The sequence below is a fragment of the Petromyzon marinus genome, chromosome 50 (assembly GCF_048934315.1).
Source record: "Petromyzon marinus isolate PM22_M1 ecotype Great Lakes invasive population chromosome 50, UKy_Petmar_22M1.pri1.0, whole genome shotgun sequence".
Lineage (NCBI taxonomy): Eukaryota > Metazoa > Chordata > Hyperoartia > Petromyzontiformes > Petromyzontidae > Petromyzon > Petromyzon marinus.
In genome coordinates this window covers 5,571,545-5,589,449 of record NC_133716.1, presented here as the reverse complement: position 1 = coordinate 5,589,449, position 17,905 = coordinate 5,571,545, and the positions used below count along the sequence as shown (strand labels likewise).

At 46.4% G+C, this 17,905-nt stretch overlaps 2 protein-coding genes and 1 long non-coding RNA gene across 4 annotated transcripts in view; 2 read left to right on the top strand and 1 right to left on the bottom strand.

Annotated features, from left to right (window-relative positions):
• Positions 1-129: 129 nt before the first annotated feature.
• NCS1 (neuronal calcium sensor 1) lies at positions 130-10,396 on the bottom strand. 2 transcript variants are annotated; one of them, XM_032973174.2, is made up of 8 exons: positions 10,135-10,396; positions 9,615-9,693; positions 8,582-8,606; positions 7,400-7,538; positions 7,106-7,184; positions 6,330-6,418; positions 5,439-5,516; positions 130-4,186 (listed from the first exon to the last, which is right to left on the bottom strand). In XM_032973174.2, exons 2-8 carry the CDS (start codon positions 9,676-9,678, stop codon positions 4,088-4,090), a joined length of 573 nt encoding a protein of 190 aa, XP_032829065.1. In that variant the 5' UTR covers positions 9,679-9,693; positions 10,135-10,396; the 3' UTR covers positions 130-4,087. The 2 variants fall into 2 exon arrangements, with proteins under 2 accessions (XP_032829065.1, XP_032829066.1); XM_032973175.2 differs by lacking the exon at positions 10,135-10,396 and having other exon boundaries at positions 8,544-8,606; positions 9,615-9,664.
• An 84-nt stretch (positions 10,397-10,480) lies between these two features.
• The window catches only part of LOC116953216 (uncharacterized), an 8,937-nt gene continuing 1,512 nt past the window's right edge, over positions 10,481-17,905 (top strand). The window contains exons 1-2 of the long non-coding RNA XR_012947182.1: positions 10,481-11,122; positions 17,410-17,504. This is a non-coding gene — a long non-coding RNA (uncharacterized LOC116953216). The remainder of the gene's footprint in view (positions 11,123-17,409; positions 17,505-17,905) is intronic.
• LOC116953191 (nardilysin) lies at positions 12,017-16,655 on the top strand. Its single transcript, XM_032973135.2, is given in 3 exon segments — positions 12,017-12,175; positions 12,177-12,230; positions 12,232-16,655. Coding segments are annotated over 3 exon segments (2,835 nt in total). The 3' UTR covers positions 14,854-16,655.

The window sequence follows — 17,905 nt, the reverse complement described above, 5'->3', positions numbered from 1 at the left end:
AATGTAATATTAGCGATGTGTGTACATACCTATCAATGTAATGAGGATTAAAATTAATATGGACACCTCCAATTAGCACGGTTGGCTATATACGATGCGAAATTTCAACATACATAGAGAGAACATTCCTTATTTGAGTCAACATTTTACTTCACACGAGACGTGTTTACCAATCATTAGACGCGTGCAGTGTGTAACATCTGAACAGAGAAGACAAACACAGAAAGGCACACTATGGTAGAACGCCAAGACTGGCGTTTGAGTAAACGTTGCGTTATAAGCTGAAGAAAAAAAACATCCCTCCACTTGTTAAGACTGAATCCCACACCAGGTCGCTTATTTTAGCAGTGAGTCATCTTCATTCTAATGCCTCTGGCTACAGGCCACTCAGACAAACCGTAATGTAGTTAGCAGACCCGAATAGCAAGCGCCACCCACTGCTAGATGCAGACAGATTTTTCAATCAAAAGCGATGTTTGCAAACACCCGTCGAAAACAATGCACTCCGGGGCGTAGTACAAAGCCTGTTGTTTATCGCCCAATATTATCGTTGCTACTCCTTGTTTTAAACATTAAATGCTTTGCACGCAAGGGCCGCACAATGGAGTGCGTCATTCATGTTTGGATGCAGGGCGTCTAAAAATACGCGACTTAAGGATGCGTCTTTCATCTCGAACCGGCAAAGGAATCAATTAATGAAGCCGGCCGCTTGTAAATACACACAGCACACGCTCACACTTTTTGCACCGCTGCGGGCTCAATAGCGGGAGTTGGTAACGCAATCCAAATTGAGCCGTGTGTATACCTCAATCAATTGGGAGAGGGGGGGGAGAAGCACACAAAAAACAACGCGGACTCGTCCAACTGAAACGCCGACACGAAAACACAACCAGCAACCCTCGCTTTTCTGTCAAACAACATCGCTTTTCTGTCGAACATCTCAAAGCAGTCTTACCACAAGCTACCCACTGAGTTGGGAGCAAAATTATCCCATCTATGTTTGGGTGGGTGGGGGGTGCATATTTTTCCCCACAACACTAAACACTGCTAAGAAATTTTGATTTAAAGCTTTCGTGACTGCAGGGATTCATATTCTTGGTTCTTTCGGTAAAGTCACGTAGAAGGGAAAAAAAAATACATAAAATAAAATTCTCACGACGTTTCGACTGCAACACAAGCAATCATCATCAGATGTGAAAACCACAAGAAAATGTGTTGCAGTCGAAACGTCGTGAGAATTTTATTGTTTTATGTATTTTTTTTATTTTAAACCACATTTTCTCGTGGTTTTCACATCTGATGATGATTGCTTGTGTTGCAGTCGAAACGTCGTGAGAATTTTATTTTTTCATATATTTTTAATTATTTTGTTTCCCTTCTACGTGACTTTTCCGAAAGAACCAAGAATACTGCTAAGTAATTCACGTTTTGGAAGAAGCCAAGGTTCTGGACAGTGGGATTTTGTAATGTAGAAGGCACTTTACAGAGGATATGACTACCACTCCTTATACACCGTGACTTGTTGATTGTTGCTCATTGGGATGGCCGATTGGAGTTGGCGTGTTTTAATTGGAGAGGTAATACACAGTGAGGCTCCAGTGTTAAGCCTCAAAAGACCGTCTTGTTAAACTGGAGTCATTGTTCACTACCGCATTTACCAAACACAGATCCATGCACCACATGCTGCACACACCTTATGATTAGTAAACACGTCCTCTTTGCATTCCTTTAAATAAAGCCGTATGCAAGAACAGGTGCGCAAGGTTGATTGTTGCTCATTGGGATGGCCGATTGGAGTTGGCGTGTTTTAATTGGAGAGGTAATACACAGTGAGGCTCCAGTGTTAAGCCTCAAAACACGGTCTTGTTAAACTGGAGTCATTGTTCACTAGCGCATTTACCAAACACAGATCCATGCACCACATGCTGCACACACCTTATGATTAGTAAACACGTCCTCTGTGCATTCCTTTAAATAAAGCCGTATGCAAGAACAGGTGCACAAGGTCTCCATCATGTTCTCTACATCTCGTGAGATGCATTTGCCAATAATCAGGTGTGTGCAGCGTGTTAACAACGCACTCCCAATAAACACATAGGGCTTATCTTGCAGAAACGTACCTAGGCTGTGTCCTGGCCGATGTGACACAAGTTCAAAGTTTCATGAGAAAAAAAAAACACTTTAAAGTCAGTCAAGCATGCTACCACAGAGTGCTCTAGTGACATTACTGCACTGACGCTTTAAATGCGCGGGAGTGACGTTAAAGTACCTTTATAAACGCGCAACTTTTATAACCTAGGTTGTAACCATTGCGCAGTATTCATAGATTGAAAGCAGGTAACTGGAACCAATTTAGAGATCACTCGCTACTGACAGTAGCCGTGGCCTGGAATTAAACTTAGCATGACGGGTTGAGAACGTAGCATGCTAACCACTGCACCACTAATCCACCTCTGGCTTTGCTTACAATTTTCACATGCTTTTTCGAAAAGAAAATTTATATATAAAACCGTACCAGGTATTATCACGCGCTTATATACAAAAATATAGCAGAAGCTCTTACACCCGCACAATCACAGCAGCAGCAACCAATTCACCAGGGGCCACGTGAAGTGTAGCCACAAGGAATTTAACAAGTTCAATTAAAATCGATTCTTTTGCTCTCAGTACATGCATTGAATAGTGTGCTTGAGAATCAATCATTCTGTGATTCGTGCAGATTACATGCAAATGTTGCCGTCTCTGCTGAAGCAAACGAGAGTCCAAACGAGAGAGAACCAACGCTAACGAGATGGTAATGAGACAAAAAAAAAGAATCGATTATTGAATCAATTAATGACCCCGAATCATGACAAACTGTAAAATCTGTGGGGGTGGTGACCAAATCATTAACATGCACCAGGAGCCACATTACATGCATTACCGCCAGTGCTATAGGTTTTGTGTTTAGTTTGCTGTCCTTCCCCCGCACCTCCAATTAGCACGGTTGACTACGTACGGTGCGAAAGAAGTTCAACATACATACGTACTTGGAAGCATCAAGTTTAACCCATTCAAGGTGCGGCACCGATTTATAAAACAGAAACCTGGCATTAATTCCAGGGTATCCCTGCGAGATAGCCGGCTAGCTCAGGGGGTCAGAGTACTAGGCTGGCACTGCTGACAACCTGGGTTCAGTTCCAGGATTTCAGCCACCGGCTGTGCTTAAAATTCATTTTTCAAGTGTAGCAAGTTGAGGGAAACAGCCCAGTCGCACTCGTGACTGAGCACAAACATCCATCATATTAAATGTTTTTTACTTAAATTTGGCAACATTTCAGCTCTGAGAATCAAAAATGTTTTTAACATGATTTACACGTGATGAACGTTAAGTGCGGGGCTTGCGTGTGTTTAGGAGTATTTGGCTGCTGTACATTTCCACGTGATGAGCCACTTCATTGAGCCATCATTTGTGGTCAGGTCGCTTCTGAAAAGAAGCTATATAGCTCAGTGGGCCTTACCTGGTTAAATAAAAATAGTAAAAAAAATGTAAAAGGTGTGCTCCTAGTGTGGATATAGCTACCTACCTTTGCAAGTGCCCTCAGCAGTTCTGTTATATCTTCCAGGGCTGTTCTCCCAACACCCTCCATACACACAGGACTCCCAGCATCAACACTAGGGCACCCTGCATTAACATAAGGCTATCTACATGAACACTAGAAAATTCCTCATTTGTGCAAGGACACCCTGTGTTAACACAAAGGCACCCTGCTTTAACACTAGGGCACTATACATTAATACTAGGCACCCTATATTAACACTAGGCACCCTGCGATAACAGAAGGGCAAACTGCATTGCCAATAGGCTGCCGTGCAAGAGCAATGACACCCTGCACTACAACTGGGACGCCATGCAGTACCCATCGTAACATTCTTCATTTACACAGGGCACCATGCGCCAGTATCAGCGCATGCTGCGCCAGCACTCCGGCACCATGCGTCAACATGAGGGCAGCTAGCACCCGTGCAACACAGTCCCTTTGGTAAGCACCAGCGCGCCCTTGCACTGGCACCACAGCACGCTGCTGTCGTACGATGCCGTGTCACGCTACACGAGGCCATCATACAGAGACAGCGCCTGCACAATAGACGGGTCGGCCTTGGAGCCCTCGGCAAACTCCTGCAGAGACAGGCGTCCGTCCGCGTTCTGGCGGGCGACACAAGGGCACGGGGAGGATGTGAAAAGGGAAGAGGGTAGAGGTGGGGAGGTGATTAGTTTTCATCACTACAACGCACAGCAGTGGGGGTGTGGAAGGGTGATTCAGTGGGATAAAGCTTAGGCTCGTAAAGATACATAAATTCAACATCATCAGCCATGGTCAATCACGGCTGGATTAAGGTCTCCACAAGCCATTTATATCCATCACAGTCCTGAGTGGCAGTCAAAGGATGGTTCCACAGAGTAAGGAGGCAACAGTTTCTGATTTCCTCTGACAGTGATATCCTGAGCTAGAATTTAGTCATTAAGTACAATTTGACATTCAATATATATTTTTTATCATTAGTGACCGTGATGAGACTAAAACTAATTACACATCAGAACCAAGTTAAATCACAGGCAACTGTTAGGATTCGAACACAGGATCTCAGCGGTCCTAGCTCAGCACTCTTGACCTCTGAGCCACCCGGCTACTCAACCACATCAGAACACAAACATATTTAAACAAAATTATATAGTATCAATAATACGTTAAATAAATACACCAACAGCTTTACATGTAAATAACAAAACATTTTGTGATGTCACCTTCTTCGAGAGGCCGTTCTCTAACAAGGGGTGAAGTTACCTTGCTTTGAACTTGAGCTTCAAATTGGAATGTCTCCGTCTCATTGCATGACGCTCATGACGCAGACGGAATTTGCGAGAATAATAAAACCGAGATCAGTAGGCCAGAGAGAGAAAGAGTGGCCCGAGAGGGAAGTCATAATTCACCTTGTGCAATAACAATAATAATAACACGTCCTAACGTGTCCTTTGAGGAAACAGTAAATTTATTCAAAACGCAGCCTGTAGTTTAAAAAAAACAAAGCCTTGGACAATTCTAAAAAACAACCAAGCGACAATGCCAGTGTTTGTTCAATCCTCATACATTTCCTCTCCGCTCCAAAGTACACAAGCTTTGTTGAGCTACAGATGTAAGTAAAAAAAAAATCAGATTTAATGCATCATTCCATGTGTATCCCCATACCCTACTGCTAAAGCTCCATCTGGTGGACAAGGCATGGCAGCACAAGCATGCTTTACACATGACCACGATCAGCACTGCTTTAACGGGCCATAGACGCACAACCCCAGACCTTAGCAGCCTGAGGTTTGACTTCGGGATGTAGCGATTATTCATAATGCAGCGAGGTTTCTATAGGTTGTGCCAACCTTGCATCATCCGGTGCTCACTCACCTTGTCCATGAGGGCGAAGATCCGGTCGACGCGTTTCTCTGGCGTGCTTTCTTCCTCCGGTAGCTCCACCGTGTTGCCCTGGGAGGTAAGAAGAGAGGACATGGAGGAGTTGGGAGCGTGGGAAGAGAGGAAGGGAGTTGTGGTCGGGTGTGAAGATGGAGCCACGTTAGTTTTTTTGTCAGCAGTGTTGCTGCCCCCTTGTGGTCTCTTGGTAAATCATTCACATTAGACATGCACACGTACTCTACACGCGTACTCTACATGTAAAAGTACAGCCCTGTTGTCACTCCACTGCTGGATGAAGGCTTCAACAAATCGTATGCCTCGTGGGAGTTATTTCACCATATTTCAACATGCTGATTCATTTTTTTATTAACGCCCATTCCTCTATTTTTGACATGTGGATCAGAAACGTAGAAATTAAATTTTATAAATGGGAAAAAAGTGCATAAAGAATCTAGAAATGTATGCTTGGCATTATACTGAGATAAAAAAAAAGAGAAACACTAGGATTAGTCAATACAAGCAAGCTGGAGACATGATGATCGACAAAAGTGGGCTTGTGCAGGACATGTCGCAAGGCGGGACAATGCTCTATGGTCGTGACGGTGCATCCCCTGCGGCGGTGGAGATGATTAAATCAGCTCGGGTGCAGGTGCTAGATGGATTGATCCATTGCGTGACCGTGTCGGATGCCAACAGCTTGGCGAGGAAAATCGACGATTACAAGTCATCCAAAAACAGGACAATTGTTTATAACGTGCACCTCTTACGCGCTCGCTCATTAGCGGATTTGTTAGGTTGTACTGATGTGTGCACTTCGAGCCTGTGTATCAAAGGAATCACATGTCTGCGTGGAAAAATTAATTGTTGCGATTCCACGCCACTCACCATCATCTTGTAGATGGCGTCTACAATGTGCAGCATCTCCTGCCGCGTAATGTAGCCATCGCTGTCCAGGTCATACAACTTAAACGCCCCTGGGGGATAGGGACAGGTGACAAGATAGTGGTGGGGGGGGTGATGGGGTCAGGCTAGCGTCAGCTTAATAGGTCACACAACGAGTGTCACTGTTATAAGGCTATCTCACTCACCGGCTCCAACTCCAGCTCCTCACAAACAAATAAGGGACTGATTTGGTTCTGGTGGATAATTTGTGGAACTGTCATACCATTAAATACAATTCCGATGTATATAGCATATATACAGTACCGCGGTGGCGATGTTAACTACCTTCTTTAGTATACAGGATGTCGTGGGTTCGATCCCAAGCCTGACACCTGTATATTTGGAGTTTGTGTGTTCTCCCTGTGGTCACGTGGAATTTCCTTCAGGTCCTCCGGTATTTCCCTCCACATTTAGAGACATGTGTTTAGAGTGTTTGGCTGCTATAAATTTCCACGTGATTAGCCACTTCGTTGAGCCATTATTTGTGGCCAGGTCACTTCTGTAAAAGAGCTTTATAACTCAGTGGGCCTTACCTGGTAAAATAAAAAGCGTTTAAATATAAAGAGGACCACATCTTAATACGGAGTGCAGAAAGGGTGAATATGTATTTAGTCATGGGGGGAAAAGGGGATGTCTGCTGGCCACCCGTCTTAATCCAAGTCATAGGGGGGGCCCCGATTGCTTCTCCCGCCCACTTGGGGCACCCGTCCGTGACTCACATTTGAGCTTCTCATCCATGGTGCCACGCGACGTAACCGACAGCGCTTGGATAAACTCGCCAAACTCAATGCGCCCGTCCTGGCCACCACACACATGGCGACAAGGAGACAAACACAGACATGGGCGGTTCCAGAAATTAGGCAACGTTACAGCTAAAGTTATCTTACTCATACTCATAATGAGCTGCCATTCTGAAGGTTCTCCTCTCACCAAGCGCCACCCAGGTCACGTACAAGGACAGCGCCTAACACACCAGGTCCATCACCGGGAAGGAACGCGGGTGTCCCACGAACCTTGTTCTCGTCGAACACGTTGAAGACGAACGACGCAAACTTGGAGGCGTCCCCGAACGGGAAGAACTGGCGATAAATCGTCTGGAAGGCGGCCGAGTCGAGCTGCCCATTAGGACAATCCTTCATGAAGCCTCGGTACCTGCAATGCACGCGATTTAATGTAACCACTCAACGTTGCCGTATGTGCATTCACTCTACCTCTCTTAATGCTACCAAATATCTGCGACGCTCAGTAAGAACACATGGTGAGCTAGCAGCCACTCACTCAATCAGCCCTGCAAGACTGCACATAAAACAATCATCTTCACTAACCTGCTTCCATTCCTCCCTTAAAACAACCCCCACCTCTTCTCCATCGTGGGCTAGGGAGAAGAGAACAAGAGCAATATAGCTCAATGACCCTTCTCTGACCCTTCTCACCTCCCTGTACGTACGCGTACTTTTTACACACCCACCCCCCACCTGCGTATGTACGCTTGACGCACCCCGCCCCCGAATTATTTTTGTTCTTGTTTACTAGCTTGCGGCCTAGCTTTACACACAGCTTTGTACAAAGTTATACTTGACTGTGTTATCCATCCTGACTGGTTATTCAAAAACACGTCTAATATGATCTTAAAACACAATTAAAACTCGGTGAACTAGTCTCTATATAAAGTGCGTCGACTGAACATCTGTTGTAACAGTAGACCGATGTACAGGCCAGTGTTAGTACTGAAGTCCAGACAGCAGCAGCAGCACAAACAGAGCACCGTGGCAGCTAAAATCTTGAGCCACCGGCAGTCTGCAGTGAAGCCAGATTGAAGGATGTGTAATCCATGGGTCAGGCCGCCAGACTATGTCAGACTCACTGCTCAGCTGCGTGATAGCTAGCAGTCAGGGGTACGGTGGCATACAACCGATACCTCTCCCACAGTCCTACTTCTCCCGCTAGTACTTGTCTGACAGCTGAAGAAACTGAACTGTGGCTCATTTGAAGGCCAATGTAGATAAATTATTATGGAGGCTTCACCCCGCTGCACCCCCCGTTTCCTGTGCGTACGCAAATTGTCAGTAGACCCCCCCCCCCCATACGCAAGCGTATGCATTTGGGTTAATCCCCCCTCCCCCTCCATGCGTACGTACTAAATGGATGGCCCCTTACCTGGTAAAGTAAAACAGAGTTTAGTTTAGTGACCTCACCATTGTTGGACTTCTTTCTCAGTGACTGTAACGACAAGCAGAGTGAAAACGTTCCATTAGCTTTCAGCAAGGTTGCTGCTGTGCTCCTGATTAGGAGCTGACAGTGAGTATAACGACGATCGTCATAATCAAGATAGCATGATTATAACAATCATGCTGATGAAAAGAGCTATTATCTCGAAGTGGGCTATTCATGTGACAATGATTTAATAATGGTGACAAGTCAGAAGATGATGAAATTTATTATTATTATAATGAGCATGGTATTATTGACACCACTAACTGGTCGCCCCCTAGTGATGTATGATAGTAGTTACATTAATCCAAATTACGCTAATTATGATTGGGGATGTCAATGATATACAGTATATTTTAATTGTGATGTTAATGATGATGCTGTCCCTATTCACAGAAAGTTATTCTGGTGATGCATCGTGATGTTAATGATATTACACGATTGATGGTGATGACGATGTGAATGATATTGATGCTGATGACAATGATAATGAATCTGATGTTCACATTGCTACCACTTTAAAGCTTTCGTGACTGCAGGGATTCATATTCTTGGTTCTTTCGGTAAAGTCACGTAGAAGGGAAATAATAAAAATAAAACAATAAAATTATCACGAATTTCGATTGCAACACAAGCAATCATCATCAGGTGTGAAAACCACATCAAGAAAATTTTGAAAAAAGTGACAATAACGCGGAAGTAAGACATTTCTTACCATCAATAAATCACAGTGAGTTACAGTTTTCTAGAAAACACGGACAACTTTAATGAAATTAATACTGCTGATGATGTTGTTGATTATACTCACTACGAACTGGACGTCAGTGTTGCTGACAATGTTCATGAAATTGCAAGATGCTGCTGATGATGTTAATGATGCTTGAAGAGAACGCATTGCCATCAATATGACAATTAGGTTAACGATATTAAATGCTGAGTATAACATGAACGATGCCAGTGATGTTCACGACATTAAGGATAACAATAATAACGATGTAAACGATGCTAAAAACTTACAGTAAGTCCTCCTCGTTATATCTTCTAGTTGATCTTGCCTTAGCTTACTACCAGACTTTCCCATCGCCAAACTAAAACGCTGCAAAACACCACCGAAAAAGTGAAATAACATTCACAAATCATTACTACTACAACAACAACCAAATTACATTTAAAATATTGAGGTAAATCTATGACGAATCTTTTTTGTGTCGCCTCAAATTTACTTTGCAATCTCCAAAAAAAACGTTTGTTTCGCCTCAGTATACTTTGCAATCGTCAAACTAAGACGGCGCTACACACCACCGAAACGCTTAATAACAATTACAAATCACCACTACCAACATTCAACATCTTGAGGTAAAGGAAAGCCTAAACAAAAACTTTAAGTTTTGCCTCAAGTTTTTTTTGCAATCGACCAAACTAAGACGCCGCAAACCACCGAAACGCTTGACAACAATAATAATAATTACAATTCATCACTACGTTTAAAATCGTGAGGTAAATGCAAGACTATAAAAAAATAAACGTTTTGTTTCACCTCAGCTTACTGGTTACGGGCGGGACACGTTCCGCTTGTCTCAGGGCGACGCCTCCGCGCGCTTTTTCTTATATATTTTATTTTTTTTGTTTAGTTTTTAAAAACGCCAATCTTTGGACGACTCCGCAGAAATGGGCGACGGCCGTTGTCGCTTCGCCCCTTTTCGTGCCGAGCCTTGCGAGGATTTGCGCGAGGACGCGACGACCCTTAGGGCCCGGGCCACACAGAGACGCGATGTACAGCAGCAAGAAGTCCAGTAGGAGGGGGGGGGCCCCCAGCCCCCCCCCCTGGAATGCGTGACGTCACCCGGCACGCCGCTGCCATGGCGACCGCGCCGTTACCGCCGGGAACTCGATGTCAAACCAGAGGGATTTTTTTTGTTGGTTTCTTTTAAACATTTAAATCACAGGCGACGAAGAGAAAGAAGCGAAGATAACAAAAAAGAGAAATAAGCGAAGAGGAAAAAACGAGAAAGATGCGTAGACGAAAAAAAAGAGTGGGGCCCCCGGATGCGTGACGTCACCCGGCACGCCGCTGCCATGGCGACCGCGCCGTTACCGCCCGGAACTCGATGTCAAACCAGAGGGATCTTTTTTTTCCTTTAAAATCTTCAAACCGCAGGCGACGAAGATAAAGAAGCGAAGATAACAAAAAAGAGAAATAAGCGAAGAGAAAAAAAGCCAATGGGGCCCCGGTATGCGTGACGTCACCCGGCACGCCGTTGCCATGGCGACCGCGCGCCGTTACCGCTCGCAACTCGATGTCAAACTAAAGGGATATATTTTTTTTTCTTCCTTTAAATCTTCCAAGCTCAGGCGGCGAAGAGATAGAAGCGAAGACGAAAGGCAAAGGGGGCCCCTTGAATGCGTTCCACGAGGTCCATCGAGCACGCGGGTGACTGCACGTGGAGGAGCGACTCGAGGCAACTCGGCAATGGAAATCATCAAAATCTCGACGTTTCGGAGGCAACACAAGCTTCCGTCTTCAGGTGGAACCGTCACAGCAAGATCGCTGCATCAAGTGGGGAGGCTCTGAGAGCCTCGAGCTTAAATCACTTTAAGATGTTTTTCTTGTTCGTGTTTTTTGTTTGTTTGTTGCGGTTGCACCCGATTCAAGAGCCGGATGGCTCACAGGGCTATACCAAAATAAATCAACTGAACTTAAATACAGGTTAAGGGGGGGGGAGGGGAGCCAAGTAGGGAACATTGATGTTGTGTGGAGCTAAGTGAATCGGTCTTTTGTTATGCTGAGGGTGCGGGGGATGCGGTGGGTCACTGCACGGGGGCAATGGAAAAATGGAAACAAAAATGGAAAAATTCGGAAAGAATATGCTGTGCGCTTAAAAGGTAGCTAAAGTTTTGACTTGGTTTATGACATCTTTCCAGTGGTTGTGTCGCCTCCGAAACGTAGTGATTTTCTTGTTGTCTTTTATTTTACTTTACCTACGTGACTTTACCGAAAAAAAAAACCAAAGAGTATGAATCCTTGCAGTCACGAAATCTTCAAATCTAGAATCATCAAATCTCCCAACGACCCGAAACTCTACCGGGCAGTGACTGTCCCCAACGGCCTGCAAAGCGCTGCTGGTGGGCGACATCTCCCGCTGTGACATCCACCCCCAAACGTGACGCTTCTACCCCGTCACACCATCACCACCACGCTGATGGTGGTGGTGATGAAGAGGAATGGACAGACATTGATGATGATAGCGATGGCGATACCGGCGATGATGATGATGGCGGTGATGGTGATGATGGTCCTAAGAGGCGGAAGACATCATTCCAGTCGGAGAAGTTGGCTGCAGCTGCTCTCTGTGTGTGGAAGTTGGCAGCGTCAGTGATCCGGAAAATATCCCAGGAACTTGCTCACTTCCCATGAACACATGGTGTTCATGGGAAGTTGGTGTTCATGGGAAGTTGGTGTTCATGGGAAGTTCTCTCTCTACCCCTGCGAGAACTCCCTGGATGACTTCCTGCGTCGCCACGGTGGCAGTGACAACGCAGGCACGGACTGTGAGCACACAACCTACACCCTGGACGTTGCAGAACACGTACCTACAGCTTGCGCTGCACAGATGGGCTCAATTTTTTTATATCTCCACTCATGAAGAGAGAGAGAGAGAGCATGGAGAGAGAAGTGCAGACCGTGGATCGCGAGTTCCACGAAGCGCTGAAGTCTTGACTCACACAGAGTGGAGTCTCTGATGGGGGTACGCTTGCCAAGACATCGCATACCATGGGACAATTATTTTGGGGAAACTCTGCGTCCCTGCTCCACTCTGCTCGAGCACATGGTCTGGACGTTCACGCTGCACTCCGCCAGTTCCATCAGCGGCACTACTCAGCCTGTAGGATGACACTCGCTGTGCAGTCCAGGGAATCTCTGGATCAGCTGGAGGAGTGGGTGACAGAAATCTTCTCCAAGATGCCCAACAACGGTCTCACCAGGGTTGACTTCTCGTCCCAGGGGCCTCCCTTTGAGATGGAAACTTTCCACAAATTATACCGAGTTCCCGTTAAGAAGCTCCACATCCTGCACATCACATGGTCTCTGCCACCTCTAAGCCCATCACTACACAGGGTGAAGCCGCTCACCTATTTGTATTGGCTACTAGGTCACGAAGGGGAAGGCAGCGTCACAGCCACGCTGAGGCAGCGACTGTGGGCGACTTCTCTGAGCTGTGGAAACTCTGAGTCTGGATTTGAGCAAAACTCCACGCACTGCCTCTTCTCCTTCCGCATCACGCTGACCGATATCGGCCTGGACAACTTCTACCCGGTGGTCCACGTGGTGTTCCAGTACTTGAAGATGCTGCAGCAGCTGGGGCCTCAGGAGAGGAGCTATCGTGAGATTCAGCACATTGAAGCAAACGACTTCAGATTTCAAGACCAGGAGGAGCCAATTGACACGGTGGAGAATCTGTGTGAGAATCTTCAGCGCTACGCTGCACACGATGTGATAGTGGGTGACCAGCTACTGATGGACTACCAGCCAGAGGTGATCGTCGCGGCTACGGACCTCATGACCCCGGGCCGGGCCAACCTCCTGCTGCTGTCGCCCAATCACGCGGCTCGCTCAGATCACGTGACCGAGGGGCGCTTCAACACCAGATACAGCGTGGAGGACATCGATCTGGCGTGGGGAGATCTGTGGACCGGTTACTTCCCGCTGAGTCTGGACCTGCACCTGCCGGAGCTAAATCCGTACATCGCTACGGATTTCTTACTTGTGGGAAATCATCATCATCATCAGCAGCAGCATCATCAGCAGGAGGAAGCTGAGTCTGATTATCCCCGGCTGATAGCATGTGATGGGCAAGGCAGTCTGTGGTACAAGCTGGACCGGACATTCCTCGTGCCCAAAGCCTACCTCAATTTCCAACTCATTTCTCCTCTGATTCAAGAATCCGCCGAAAACCAGCTGCTGCTGGACCTGATGGTTATGTCCGTGTCCCACTGCGTGTCCACCCGTCTCTACCCGGCGTCAGTGGCCCGTCTGCACTACCGCCTGAGTGCCGGCGACCGTCACCTCGGTATCCACTGTTCTGGCCACAACCACACGCTCCCGCTGCTCTTCCGAGCCCTGGTCCTGTCTCCGTCCGAGTTTTCTCCGTCCCAGCTGGTGGTCGATGCGATGTTGGAGCAGATCAGATGCAGCCTCCACAATGCCATCATCAAGCCGGACAAACTGGGCAGGGACGTGCGTCTCTGCTTGCTGGAGACTGAACGCCGGTCCCTCTCCAGCCGTCTCTTCTGTGCAACGAACGCCACCACCACCACTACCACCACCTCCACCACCAATGCCACCGTCATTTCGGCCGAGCGGCTGAGGCAGTTTGCTCGGCGCTTCCTGGCGTCGGTTCGGGTCCAGGGCCTCGCGCAGGGAAACCTCACGGCAGAGGAAGCATTTGAGCTGATAGACTTCTTATGCGAGAGGGTTGGTGGATAAGGCGCCGGCCCACCGTTGCCCCTGACCTTCCGGGTTTCCAGGCTCCCCGAGAAGTGTCGCCGGTCGTGCCGGCTGGCGTCACGGAACCACAGAGACTCCGGCTCGGACGTCACAGTCTACTACCAGTTTGGACCATGCACCATCAGGGAGAATGTGCTCATGGAACTTCTAGTGATGCACATGGAGGAGCCTTGCTTTGATTTTCTTAGAACCAAACACAGCCTGGGATACCACGTGTACGCAATGTGCAGATGTACATCCGGAATCCTGGGGCTGTCCATCAACGTGTCTTGCCAAAGCAGCAAACACAGCACGAGCTACGTGGAGTCAAAGATTGAGGGGTTTCTGTCTCACTACGAAGTCTCCCTCAGTCACCTCACTCAAGACGACTTCAAATCGCAGGTCAATGCCCTCGTCAGCCTCAAGCGCTGTGAAGATTCACACCTGGGGCAGGAGGTGGAGCACAACTGGGAGGAGGTGCTGACTGGACAGCTCCTCTTTTGTCGCGTGCAGAAAGAGGTGGAGGCATTGATGTCTCTCCGGTGTGAGGACCTCTCAGAATTCTTCTCCGCAGTGAGGAGGCACAGACGCATACTCAGCATTCACGTCATTGGGAGTTCAGAGGTCAAAGGTGAAGGCCCGGAGGTCACCAGGCAAGGGTCAGGCTGCGAGCGGCCTTCAGCCGCCATCACTGGACAACAACAACTCCATAGAGGCAATACACTACGTATTGCCTCTATGGAGGCCCGTCGTGAAGTCATTAGTCGTTAACAGCGGTGATCGTTAAGAGGGGTTCTACACGGGAGAGCTTTGTTTTATGGCCCGGTCACACTGATTGTATGGAAGTTCCGAAGTTAAGAAGTTTATTTCCAGACTAAAGTTCAATGAGCTAAAAAGCTATTTTTGTAGGGGGCGACTCGGCCAACAGACATCAACGCATTCCATAATTTTAGATTAAAAAGAACCTTAATACTGTAATAACAATTGTGAGAATCGGGTTTCCCCTTTTTTATGGCAACAAAACAGGTGTTGAGATGTTAAAACACCAAACTGAAACCTTTTACAAGGAATCATGTCTGCATTAACCACAATACTTGTGGTCAGAGTATGTTTTTTGTTTGCATTCTGACCATATGTCAGCTGTTATTTCCGACTCTCTGTGATTGCCTCTCTCTCTTAGATCTCTCATGCTCACATGTCCTTTGCATTGCACTCTCATGCCTTTAGATTGCACTCTCATGCTCAAATGTCCTTTGGATTGCACTCTCATGCCTTTGGATTGCACTCTCATGCTCAAATATCCGTTGGATTGCACTCTCATGCTCACATGTCCTTTGGATTGCACCACTCTTCGATCTTGCATTAACATCATGCTAATCTCTCACATTAACATAGCCACTTCCGTGCCCTCGTCGAGGAGGCCGCTCTCCGTTCTCACATGAACATCACTAGCCCCGCCCACTTCTTTATAACATCACTAGCCCCGCCCACTCCTTTATGACCCTAGGGCTACACCCATTACAAACCTTTTAAAACAATCTGCCTCAGCAGCAGACCATGCTTTCCCACCTGATGACGGACGCTTGTGTTGCACCCGAAACGTGATTTATTTTATACCTACGTGATGACTTTACTGAAAGAACCAAAGAGTATGGATTCCTGCAGTCACGAAAGCTTCAAATCAAGATTATCAGAGTATGTTTTTGTTTGCATTCTGACCACAAGTGTTGTGGTTAATGCAGACATGATTCCTTGTAAAAGGTTTCCGTTTGGTGTTTTAACATCTCCACACCTGTTTTGTTGCCAGAAAAAAGGGGGAAAACCTATTCTCATATTTTGGCACTGGCAACGGTCCCATGATGTAATAACAATTGTAAAATTACATTCACGCTTAAACTTTAGTGACTTTAATCGTCAGTTTCACTGAGGACAGATGGCAGAATGGAGATGTAAAGTATTTGGCTGCTCTACATTTTCCACGTGATAAGCCACTTCGTTCAGCTATTATTTGTCGTCAGCTTGCATCTCAAAAACGAGCTACATAGCTCAGTGGGCATTATCTGGTTAAATAACAAAAAATTGTTCAGTTTAATAATTTAGTTTTAGTGCATTGTTGCTCATACGAATCAATCATCCCACAATGCAATGTGTAAGCACAAATGATTTTACTTTTGTAGTGGCATAATTGGTGTCACTACTGTGCAGCGACTGTATCTAGTGAAGAAGTGGTACTGCATGCAGCGTGAGCATGGCACAGAATGGCTCACGAGAGGGCAGGGTCCGGGTGTCACCGAGGTCGGGTCAGGACATGATGTCCTGGCTGAACCCGAGAGGGCAGTCAAACGGCAGGTCGCGTCAACTTTGGGAATGAAGCCACCATCTACGATCCTCGGTCTCCGCTCGTGGACCAGGCAGCCTGTTAGCTGTCCTGATCTGACGATATCGCTACCCCCGTGCATGTTTGTTAGGAGCGGTGGTCACCACCCTATGCCGTTATCCTGTTAACGTTAAAAGTTACCTGTTGTGAGTTAATAAAACGTTTTGTGTTAGTCAATAAAACGTGTTGCCAACAAGGTCAAGTGTGCGCCTCAATTGAACCCACGACACTTTTAATGTTTATTTTAGGAGTGATACTCGGCGATTACTGAAGGGGTTTGTCTGTTGCTCAATGACTAATGTTAGCATAATTTTTCAAATGTACATTTACAAAATTGGTCATCAGAAAACATGAAAATATAATTTTCATCACACCCCCATGGTGTAAACAACTCTTATCCATTCCCTCTACTGGCCTAAGTGCTATGAAGAAGGGCCATTGCCTGAAACGTCGCCTAGTCTATATTTTTTTATTTTAAGGCCACAGTGTTATTGATAGAAGTGTTTTAATGCAAATCGGAGACCTGGAGGCCCAATCTAGAGCGGATTGTGGCCTACTTACGCACACCGGCCAGGCGTCGTGTTCGAGGTTGACGTGCCCACGTTTTAGGGGCCGTCCATAAATGACGGCACGCGATTTTGGACGATTTTTTAACCCCCCCCCCCTTGATCACGGCGTCACAAAAAGTTAGATCCTCCTACAATGACGTCACAAAGCTCCGTCCCACCCCGCCCCCCCCAAAAAAAACACATGCTTCAAATTGCTTTAAACTATTGTCATTGTAGGGTGTATTTAATGTGGCGCTGCACTCTGATACTGTAGGAGAAAACATTTATTAAAAAGTAGATTTAATTAAGTAGACCGTGTTGATAAAGTTGCGCATTTTGATGTGACGTCACATTTCTCACCCCCCCCCCCCCTCGTCACAAATGTCTGACCCCCCCCCCCAGGTGCGTGACGTCATTTATGGACGGCCCCTTACCCCACTACACGTGACCTCCCGATTGCCTGCCCTGTACCCATGGACACTGATGGGTGGACAGAGGTGGGGATGGTTTAACTTTCTTTTTCTAAACTGCCTTTCCGGGAGATGGAATTGATGATCACTGTATTGCAAGTACAGTGTTCTAAAGATCACAAATGTTTGCAGGACTTTATTCGCTTTTTCATATTTTAATTTTTCATCTTAATGACTTTAATTTTTACCTGTTATGTCTCCGCTTGGTAGTTGCACTCCGAATTAAAATGTTGCAAGGTTACTTAATACTGTGAGGTGGCCAGCACAGTACATAAATGGATTCTTCAATCCATATGTGCGAAGCTGTTGTATAAATTCCACATTCCTATGACAGGGACAAGACCATCCACACAGCAACAGTAGCAACCAATATTCCTAGCTCTTTCGGTAAAGTCACGTTGAAGGGAAACAATAAAATAAATATAAAA